The sequence below is a fragment of the Taudactylus pleione genome, unplaced genomic scaffold (genome assembly GCF_031769625.1).
Source record: "Taudactylus pleione unplaced genomic scaffold, aTauple2 ptg000062l, whole genome shotgun sequence".
Classification (NCBI taxonomy): Eukaryota; Metazoa; Chordata; class Amphibia; order Anura; family Myobatrachidae; genus Taudactylus; species Taudactylus pleione.
In genome coordinates, this window is record NW_028284464.1 from 1,287,516 (window position 1) to 1,299,595 (window position 12,080).

The 12,080-nt window shown below is 41.6% G+C and overlaps 1 protein-coding gene across 2 annotated transcripts in view; it reads right to left on the minus strand.

Moving 5' to 3' along the window:
• Window positions 1–12,080, minus strand: part of BICDL1 (BICD family like cargo adaptor 1) — a 98,248-nt gene that overhangs the window by 39,434 nt on the left and 46,734 nt on the right. For both annotated transcript variants that reach the window (XR_015876500.1, XM_088465278.1), the window contains exon 3: window positions 5,232–5,348. Coding sequence is in view for 1 of the 2 variants with exons in the window: in XM_088465278.1 (XP_088321404.1) it covers window positions 5,232–5,348 (117 nt within the window). In the remaining variant the exon portion in view is untranslated. The remainder of the gene's footprint in view (window positions 1–5,231; window positions 5,349–12,080) is intronic.

Consider the following 12,080-nt stretch of genomic DNA (forward strand, 5'->3'; position numbering starts at 1 on the left):
GGAACTCTGGGCCTGATTCAGACCCGCTCGCGAGTGCCGAGCGCTCGCAAGCAGGTCGATGCTGCCCTAATGCGCATGCGCATGAAGGAGGCGGCCCCATCGTGCGCATGTGCGAGACCCGAATAACGACGGCCAAGCCGTCGTTATGGGTCTCGCACCACAGGGGGCGTGCTGTCGATGGTGATTGACAGCACGCCCCCTTTAGTGGCCATGCCAGGGACGTGGCTGCCCAGACGGAGGCGTTCCCATGGGAATGCCTACCGTCTGCGGCCGGCCCCTTTGACATCACTAGTGATGTCAGTGGGAGTGCTTTATGCTCTGATAGAGCCAAAAGCACTCCAGGGCTTGCGGCAGCAAGACCCTACCGCAAGGGTCGGGTCGCAAGCCCGATGGTCGCGACCATCATTTTGGTCGCTCGCTATAGCTGTGGGTGGTCACCCACAGCTATGCGAGTGGCCAGGAGGCCGCTCCAAAAAGTAGGAGGGACGGCCCTGATTCAGAGCGTCCGGCTCTGAATCAGGGCCTCTGTTCAAACTCCGGTTCAGACCCGGAATATTCGTGTAAAAGCGGTATAAGATATAGCAAGTAGCTGTAAACCAGGACAAACCATGTTGCAATGCAAGGGGTGCAAATACATACATCTTATTTTGCATGTAGGGTAAATACTGACTGCTTTTGCATGTAGCCCACACATGCTGCACAGCTTTATTTTTACACTGCAATTTAGATGTCAGTTTGGATACACCCCTCCCAAATCTAAATCTCTCTGTACAAAGTAAAAATCTGCTTCACCTGCAGTGCAGCATGGTTTTACTAAGATGATCAGTTACTTGCTATATCTTACTCTATTCCCAAAGCTGAATCAGGCCCCATGTGCGCACATGCCAATTAACAATCCTATTATAATTATTATCAGGTATGCTGGTAAATAAAGTTGGATGTTGACAGCTAGGGCCTGTGAGGGAGATGCATCAAACCTTGGAAATATAAGAGGAGACAGTGGGGGTCATTCAGACCCGCTCGCGAGCGCAGGATGCTCGCAAGCGGATCGATGTTGCCCCACTGCGCATGCGCACGACGGAGGGAGCTCCGTCGTGCGCATGCGCGAGACCCGGATAGCGACGGGCTCTCCGTCGCTCCGGGTCTCGCACCAAAGGGGGCGTGCTGTCGATGTTGATTGACAGCACGCCCCCTTTGGTGCGCGTGCCGGGGGCGTGACTGCCAGACGGAGGCGTTCCCATGGGAACGCCTACCGTCTGAAGCCGGCCCCACTGACATCACTAGTGATGTCAGTGGGAGTGATTTTGGCTCTGATAGAGCCAAAATCACTCCAGGGCTTGCGGCAGCAAGACCCTACCGCAGGGTCTCCGTCGCAAGCCCGATGGTCGCGATGGTCTTGACCATCGCGACCATCATCATGGACGCTGGCTATAGCTGTGGGTGGTAACCCACAGCTATGCGAGCGTCCATAAGGCCGCTCCATTTTCAGGGAGGAGGGCCCTGATTCAGAGCGAGCGCTCTGGTCAGAGCGTTCAGCTCTGAATCAGGCCCAGTGCTCATAGTAACCAATCAGCTTCTAACTGTCATTTTATAGACTGTGCTAAATAAATTACAGATACAAGCTGTTTGGTTGCTATGGGCAACTTCTGAACTCTATCTCTCTCCAAGGTTTGTGTGTGGTAACCGTCTGATCACATTTACACTTCCACGTGCAGTCAGATGTGATACAGCCATTCTGACCCTGTGATAAGCAGGTCACCCACATGGGAGGCAGGGTCAGCCTGTATTTCTAGCTGTAGTACCAGATGCAGCTTATTGCCTGTGCAGGAGTACAGACAAGTAGATAATAAATCAATGTGCAAACCACAGGTATCACCTTTATTTACTAGAAAATATTGTTCAGTGTCAGACATGGATTTATATACCTTCTTTACTAATTTCATGGATTTACCAGTTCCACTCATTACCTGCAGTCTTCTTAAAATAGCATTACCCTACAGCAAGACTCATGTCACATGGGACACAATATTCTGCTCCCATTTTCTTAAACTGTATTAAATCTGGCTGATGAATTTGTTGCAGTCTCATCCGCAGTTATTTAATTAAGCCCACGTTAATTCAACCAGAAAGTGAGTGAGTAAAACAGGAGCAGAACATAGGGCCGTACATACACCTTAGATTACCGCTGTTTGTTAAATCCAGAAAGAGCGCTAAAGGGGTTATTCTTCATTGTTAAATAGGGGCCAATATGTAGATTGGAAGAAGATTTATATACGATTTGTATACGACACACGAAAAAAACAAAACTAAAAAACGAATAATATTATATAGTAGGTCATTGATTCACCTAACATAAATCAGTAACATTTTGTCTACATATGTTCCCACACAATAAGCATTCAAAGCTACTGTATACGTATAAAGAGACACTACATGCATAACTGACGCCTTTAGATAATGTCTGCCATCCTGGGAGAGAGAGTTGCTGTTACCCTGGAACACTAAAAGGCTGACGTGATTCTCTTTGTGACCTTTGCAAAATAATTTTCTCCTTGTGTTCAAAGCATCAAAATTATGTTGTAAATTGTACTGAGCATGAAATCTGTGCCTGGAAAGCTCAGTGTTCCGTGCTGTTTAACATTGTATGTTCTAAGAAGAGTTTAATTACTATGGGTAAACATACAGTTACCATAGAGAAAGGAACAGTCCATTTACCAGCTGTGAAGCGCACTGTGGAGCATGTAAACCAATGGTTCTCAAATATACCCTCAAAGAACCTCAACACTGTATGTTTTGTTGATCCCCTTCTAGAACCACGGGCAGAATGGCTGATTCAACTAATTTTAGCATTCACTTGTGCTCTTGAGAGGAATGCCACAAAACGTGGTCTGCTGGTGAGACTTAAGCCCGGGTACACACTGAAGCGACATCGGGCCGATGTGCCGTTTCAACATATCACCTACATCGCTCAGTGTGTATGCATGATTGCTCGCTCCTGCGGTCGCTAGCGTTGGGCACCAGGTTTGCTGTGCTACGCATCAAACCTAGCGATATCGCTAGCGGCCAGTGCATTCTTAATGATTGACATAACGATGATCGTTCCATCGTTCATTAAAGTCGTCCAGTGTGGACGCACAATCACTGTTCACGGCCATTCGTTGTCGGAACGAATACCTGACTCGCCAGTGTGTACCCAGCCTTAATTACAGACTAGAGGTCACTAGTGTCATAATCAGGATTCAGTGGGAAAACAGATTTTCAGGTTGCTTACTGTGAAGCTCCTTTATTTTTACTCTTTTGCTTAAACCCTAGTCTCCCCTTTTACGCTGAGTGCTGTCCAGATCAATGTACAGATAACTTTACCAGTCATGTTGTGCTATGTGGTCATTCTGCTTGACTGCTGAAGGCCATATATGGCCAAACACACACTGGATAATCCTACACAAAAATAAAAAAGTCTGCTGACTTGATAATTGGACCTGGAGATTCAATGTGCTCTGTACCTGATCAGGCAGATTTGATCATTTGTAGGATACACAAGATAAGACGAGTAGCCAATTTGTTCAGAAATGGTCTACTTTTCTTTTGCAAACTGCTACTGCAAACAAGTACATCTATACTGGTGTATTTTACACATTACCACAAACAAATCTCATGCATCTTTTAAAATTCTTATAGGCTATGTTAAAAAAAAAAACATGGCCATTATCTGTACCCTTTGAGTCATGTACTTTTTTGTAACGTACTGCGTATATCTAGTGGTGATTAATAAATATAAACACGGAGTGTAGTAAGTGACTAGAAGATCTCACTCTCTTTAGAGTTCCAAGTTCTTCTGGATGAGTCTCAGTTGATGTGACGGAGGAGGGTTATATATGAAAATGCCAGTAAAGGATAAAACAGCCTTGGCTTATATGGTGTTATGAGTGGTGCTAGGGTCTCTGGGGGTTTATGTGTTCTTTAATTAGCAATTACCAAAACACTATTCACCTGATGGGCTATCTAAGGTCATACCCAGTAATTCTTTATGTAAGAGTTACCCATAGTGGTATATAGCAGATGTCCTTTCAACATAATCTGGGCCATGTTTCAGAATAGGACAACTCTTTTTGTTGTTTCTCATATATTGTGATGCCTCAAGTCTTATGAAAAAATATAGCATTTACCTCCAGAGTAGATGTGTGATTCCAATCTCGCTGAATACAATGTAATAATAACATGTGTAGCCACCCCCTCCAGTCTTGTATCTTAGAAGGAGAACTGCCTACAAGTCGTCAGCTCTTCTGCTATGTCTGCCTCTCCTTCTGGGTTTCAGTTACTAGCGGTGTAAAATCTAAAGCTGGATTGTTAAGAATTTGTCAAATTGCCAGTTCTAGGCCCAATTGATCCATGATTGCTATGGTGAGGAGCTTCTCCAACTACAAAATTCTGAGAATGATACGTGAATGAAAATGCAGTTAGCTGGTCAACCATGCGACCACACAAATGTAGTCCCAATTGCTCTAGTCATTCACCTTGACTGATCAAAGATCAAATGAGTAACCGAATTATACTCAGGTGGTCAAGCTGGATGGCAGGATACTAACAAGCATTGCCATGTTAATGTGTAAGATCTAAGACCTATTATATGTACAGTCACAATAACAATGTTGCATTACTTGGGATACCTGATGCTGTTTTCATGTACACAAAATGTATGGAAATACTGCAGCACCTTGGGCTTCTCAAGTGGTGATGCAACTCTTTGCCAAAAGGGCGATAAGTAATTATTAACTGCCTAAACGTTAAGTATGATCTCCTATAACTGTTTGGATGGCCTGATAATAGTGTATACTTGTTTTATGCATTGTTTTATATGCTATAGTTATTTCTAGTTTGTGCATTTAAATTATGTACTATACTATTTTTGCAGAGACAAAAGCTTTGAATTACAATCATCACCTTGATTACAGAATAGTATATTAAATGCAAAAGCATTAACCATAAAAACAAGGCTTGTCTAGATGATGGATGAAGGATTTAACTGCAATTTAATACATTGATATTAGCCAATGGCGACATGATATTCTGAAAAAGTTATGAAAAACACCCATTCAGTCTACTGAGAAACTAGCACCTAGATCAATTTATAGTAACGTTTTCATTGAATGGTTTCCCAGTATACTTGTTTTTTTCTCAAAACTATCTGATAACACTGTGGTTTAATTAACAATGTATAAGAAGAGGCTCACCTCTGCTAGCAGATTTTCCAGCCGTGAAATGTGTTGGGTTGTCGACATGCTTTTCTCGCGGAACTCCTCCTGAAGCACACTGACCTGCAGTGACAGTTGTCTCTCCATCTCTGTAGCCTAAATGTAACAAAACAATAGTGTGGTGTAAATTAATAAAAATATAAAAATATTAAAATAAGAAAAAAGACTGTTTTTAAAAATAGTGAATAATGTATGACAGCCTGCTTTTTATAGTATATAAAAACAAGACAGACAAACAGTTGTTGGCGAAACAGCATTAGAAACTATACATTAGGTAACTGTTGACATGAGCAGGGCCAGTGAGACATATGGAGGGTCCAAGTGCTAGAGGAGGAGTGGCCAACCGCTAGGTATGGCCACACCCACTAATTAAAACAGTGACAAAATATTATGCTGTCTAGTTGCATAGAAAGTCCAAGAAGAATGGCATTCCAGCTCATCCATGGCTGGTCTGGCCCCCCTCCAGGTTACCCTGATGAGCCCAGGCCGGGGTAATTAGCACCCTCCCCACCCTCCTCTCCTCGTCTCTAGACATGAGACTGCCGACATGGTCATAATGTCATCAGCGAACATGTCGACATATCATCATGTCGACAGTCACCATATTGATTTATATTTCATCATGGTCACAATGCCAGATGTTGACATGTTAAAAATCAACGTTTTTTAACCATGTTGGCATGGAATGGGATTGAAATGCTGGCGGCCAAATCCAGACAGGATGAAAATCCTAACAGAGGCAGGTAAGTAACCTCCCTGCCCCCCCCAACCCTCCCTTAGTGGTGCCTAACCCTAACCTCCCCCCTGGGGCCTAACCCTAACCCTCCCAGGGGGGGGGTGCCTAACCCTAACCTCTCCCTGGGGGTGCCTAACCCTAACCCTTCCTCTAGGGGTGCCTAACCCTAACCCCCCCCCAAATCTAACGCTAACCCCGCTAACTGTCCTAAACCTAACCCTCCCCTGCACGGCTAAAAGAGGATGCGTGGCCCGTACTTACCTCGTTCGTGCACGCGTCCTCCTGGATTCCAGCGTCGGGATTAAGATAGGCGTCGGTATTTCGACGCCTATCATGAATCCTTTGCCGGCATTCAGCAGTCGGCTTTGCGGCTGCCGGTCACATAACTACATCCCTACTAACAGTACTAATGCACGAGAAGTGACCTGGTCAGGTAATGCACTCCTGGCTGCAGTTGCATCTCATGCGTTCGTGCCAAGCAAGTGGGTAAAGATGGTTGTTTTACAACAAGCCCAGAGCTTTTCAAACTCCATTTTTTTTTGTTAACAATACTTGTGGCTCTCATGGTTTACATTTCACAATTCTACTGCAAGATATATTGGATTACACTGGAACATTGACCTTAAATTGTGGCACTATTGTTACCATTTCACTCATGGGACTTTAAAGTAGCTGTCATATAGGCTGGGCTAGGGTAACACCTCTAATATTAAGAGCACAATAGAAAACACAGGACAAATGTGCTGTAACTCTGTAACATGAAACACTTCTGTTTTTCTTTTGTAAACACTAGCAGAAATGACTTTCCTGTGTACCTGTTACCCCTTCATTCTATTTCTTTACTGCAGTAGAGACATATCTGTGTCAGTGAGGGCATATTAAATGAAACAATATTATATTGCTCTAGTGCAGTGGTTCCCAAAATGGGTGCTGCAGGGGTGCCACGGGTTGGAGGTCCAGGATCTAGGATCAAATGAAATTATTTATGGTCAATGTGATAGGCGAAAACAGGACTGGTGGGTGCTAATCATAACATATATGGGCAAATAGAAGTGCAACCCTGTCCACCACCACATAACTAGACCTAAGGATGACATGTAAGCACATTTTACTTCATTTAATAACTTTCTGAATTTCTCAGTAAGAAACTTTTGGCACAGGGGTGCTTTGAAAAAAAAGCTGATACTCTAGGGCGCTGTGATTCAAGAGAGTTTGGGAACCACTGCTCTAGTGTGTGATGTTGTCACGTGGCAGCTTGTCAGTCATGACAAGGGTAGTAGTACTTCTATACCATCCTGCCAATGGCTTTATGAAGAAAATTCATGTAACTAGATGTGTCACCAGATATCACCTAGGTCTGGCTATGCACATTACCGTCTATTAGACAAACTCTGCTAATTTTCCTGCGCACCTCTATGGGGTGCATGAGAAAATGAGAGAAGTTACTGGTTACAAAGTACCTTTCCCCTGCTATAACAGAAGCACTATGTGGCCATTGTGTTCAAATGAATGCAGCCTAAGGGTGGGTACACACGGTACAATGTAGATAACGATTCGATCTCGTTAATGATTTCCCTTGAACTCCTGAACACTCCAGGACAAACAATATTGTGCATACACATGGAACGATTGTACAAATGATCAAACGATATAAATGGGTCGTTAATGACTGCAAATCGTTAACGATATATCGTTTGGCAGTAAACAACCTCACGATGCATCTTCTGTCTTTCTGGCAGGTGCTACAAAATGGTGGAGGGGAGCCAAGAAAAATGACGACATATCGTTTGTTGTCCATGAAATCGTTCCCCAGGCAGACATACGGAACGATGTGTGCCAAATCGTGAAAGACAGGTCGAGATCTCCCTGCCTTGAAGAGATCAACGACCATGAACAACAGCAGCGCGCATCGGCATCGTTATCGTGCCTACACATGGCACATTTTTAAACGATTTGTCGTTCCAATCGGTCTAAAACGGCCATATCGTTTAAAAAATAGTACTGTGTGTACGGGCCTTAAGATTTTGTCACAGGAATGAATCCTGTCAGGGGCAGAACTATGGGAGACAATGGAGGCGCCTGCCTCCGGGCTCCAGCACTGAAGGGGCACCTCCTCAATTGTCCACAACATATTCACCCCACTTAGGGCTGTAACTATGTACCCGGAGAGTACCATCACAGCCACCCAATACATGGCACCCCTTCCCGGCACCTGAGAAGTCACCATACACTAGTGGAGAGCTCCAAGTCATACCATCAGCTGCCGCCTTCCTCTATCTATAGCCTGTCTGCATGCGAATTGCTACATTACAGTGTCAGTGGCTGTGACGGGGGGGGGGCACTAAATTATAGCTTGCCTCCGGGCGTCTGGAATGAACTTACGCCACTGAATCCTGTCACAGGACAGAATCACCAATGTGAGCTCACCTTGATTTGCAGGACGGTTATTGTTATAGAGAATAGGAATTAATGGGAGTGCTTACTGATCCAAGTTTCAATGCTACTAACTAGATTAGTTTCGACATTGATAAATTCCATGGAAGTTATTTATTTGGAGAAAAAATAGATCAAATAATTAAAAGCATGTTTACCTATACTTCTATATGTTTAATAATTGTTCCCATTTCCTCACAATAAATTCCAAAAATATAGAACCATTAAACCTAAAATACAAGTTGACTGAACATTGAATATGACATGAATTTAGTAACAATTGTATTTTTAAATATTCCGATGCCATGACAGGAGCTGAGATGTTCTGCATTATATTTAACATTATCTACTACTTTTACCGCAGGTTTTCTCTTGTGTTGCTGCTATTATTGCAAAGATCATACTGATTACTTAATGGTATCGCAATTATATAGTTTGAGATTGCTAGGAGAATTAGTCCACCTTATTATAAGAAGTGTATAACTTGAGAATGTAAGCTCTTATGAGCAGGGCCTGTACCCTCTTGTGCTTCTCCTTACTTTACTTTCACCTACTTCTTACCCCCCACCATGGCACCTAACACTTGGTTGCTTACGCTCTGTTGCATATCTAGGTGTTATGGTCACTTGTTGCTCCATATAAATAAAGGATAATAATAATACTAATAATGTAACAGCTTATTAATTACGCTTATAAACATTACTTAAATTGCACTCTTCAAAACTGCAATTTACACAATCGTGCTGGATTGAAATTAACACATTATGGGGCTGCTATGGAGTTGGACTACATAATACCAAGGCACATGCTACACAATACCTGTGAATACATGCCTAACAAATACTGTAAGTGCAGCCATGCCCCCAACATGGTGTGGCCACGCCCCATTCCACTGCCTGCATCTACAAACAGGTCCCAAAATACAAAATACACCTCTTTTATACCAGGGCCTGACATTTCTCACTGCATCCCAGGATTTATGCAAAGTGCACGTGCGCACATAAATGTCACATTTCGGTCTTATGGGTCCTTACACTTAGAAAAGTGGAACGGGACAGAGGGGGCATGCAAGAGTTTAATGAGTATAGAAACAAAGACGCATATGCAATTGTTAAAAGACGGTGTATATATTGTGTTTGACCTTTTGTGCAAGGTATGCACTGATGATGATAACAACTGTCAGCCGCTCCTGATTTTCTAACTGTGTCTCCCACCGATACTTATGCTATAATTAGTGTGACTGCTGTGATCTATTTGCATTATTTATATGATATGTGTAATTGCTCCTCGGCACTAAAGCAGATTCACATTTGATTCTTCAAAGAGGAAGACACCAGGAGGTATATTTACTAAAGAGAGGGTTTTTAGAAGTGGAGATGTTGCCTATAGCAACCAATCAGATTCTAGCTATTATCTTCTAGAAGGTGCTAGTTAAATGTTAAGTAGAATCTGATTGGTTGCTATGGGCAACATCTCCACTTCTAAGAACTCTCACCTTAGTAAATATACCCCAAATGTTTTATTTAATTGAACTTAATTAGTACTTTTATTTGGTACGTACGTCTGTATTTAGCTGGATTTTACATGGTGAATGCAACTTAGTATTTATTACTAACACAGTCCAGACACGGACAGACTGTCTTATGTATATCATACTTCATGGGTCTGCATCAGAGATGGACGCTTTGCACAGCAGCTGCATTTTTTTTATTAACTGAGTCATTTTTATTGAAGTTTTTAGAATACACACACAAAAAAATAATAATAGTAAATGCAGCAAGCATGGAAAGAGAAAATGTGGCATACATATACGTTTAAGGCAGAGTACAATTTAAAGACATATTATTCAGAACAGGATATGCATACAACCCCAAAAAACAGATGGAAAACATACCAAGTACCCGATGGCGCCATTCGGGTCCTCGGAAACGGAGGCCAATAAGGAATATAATTACCCCGCTAGAAAAGAATCTAAATAAACTAACCACATATCAAGTCAGTAATATTTTTCCAAAATAAAAAATAAGCTACCCACACCTGCCAAAATAATAAAACTAAACAAAACAAATACACCGAAAGCAAACCTCCCCTATAACCCCCCACCCTGTATAACCTAACCCCAACTCAGGTATACCTGGGTCCCACGATACCCTCCCCCCTAACTACACTAAAGCTGCCCATCCACTAGGCGATTAAACCATCGTTATCGCTCAATCGCTTGGTAATCGTCCGCAAATTGGGCAGTTTAATGTCAAAAACGACCAGTGATACACGCGCCCGCTGTTCGTTTTTACCATCTATCATCTCCCGAACATGACGGTCAACCTGACGACCGCCGTCAGGTTGCCATGTTCGGGGATGATTGATCTGCATACACTGAACGTCTGAACGTTCAGTGTATGCACTTCACCCCTAGGGGGACGACGGCATGATTATGATGTCGTAATCGTGCCGTCGTCCCCGCATCTAGTATTTGATGGGCAGCTTAACCTACTACTAACAATCCCCCCCCCTTCCCCCCTAGTTTAAAGGGTAAATAAGTGACTGGGGCAAAATAGTAAATGGCCATATCTGAGACATAGCAGGCAGCAGGCTCCTCCCATAAAATACTTTTTTACATAGCATTAAATATATATATACAGAAATAGTTAAATATAGTAGACTAGAAACATACATATTACGTATAACTGAGGTGCTTAAACACAGAAATTACCTTTACCAAATATAGCAGAGTGATTCCATAAAATAGAAAAAAACTCTGAAACAGCCACAATAAAATACACAAAACAAAATATCTAGACAGAGCAGGAGTCGCGTGTAAAATAATAAATTATATACAGATATTTAAATAAAAAAGAAATGACAACCAAATATAGTAAAATAAACACAAATAATAGTAAATGACATACAAATATGTTACTAAGAGGATACATATAGACCAGTGTTCTCCCCAGAAAATTTTTACCACTATTAATTTTTAGTCTTTATATTAACAATTATATATCCATATATCCCCATTCAATTTTTTTTAATTTTTTCATTATTTCATTTTTCCATTCTTCGATACCCATTTATACTCATTCCATAGACTATCCATATACACGTTCTCTAATATTCATTGACTTTATATGATCCTATATTTAATCTATTCTTATCTTTTTTTACATCAATTATCTATTTCTTTTTTTATCCACATTAGTTTCTAGCTATTTATTTCCATCTTGTCGTTGTCATCATATATATTATGTCAATATCTCAGGTACAAGTTACGTGCATCACATATACATGTACCTATCCCAGTTAGTTGGGCATATGTGTATGTATGTAGTGTGTATATATATATATATTCACAAATGTCTATGTAGTTACACGAACATATTATGGAGTTGCATGTTTATATGCACCCATCCACTGCTATTATGTGCATATATTGCATTGGTACACGGTTTATTTATTAATTATGATGAAAATAAATTAGAATTACTAATGGTCAGACATACTACATGTGTATACAAGTATATTCATAATACATATGTAGAGATTTTTCTCATCAAGTTTCCATATCATCATACCATATATCTATTTAATTTTTATTTTATTTTATTTCAATAGATTTCAGATAGATGGTATTCACACAAATAAGAATTCATACATTTTAT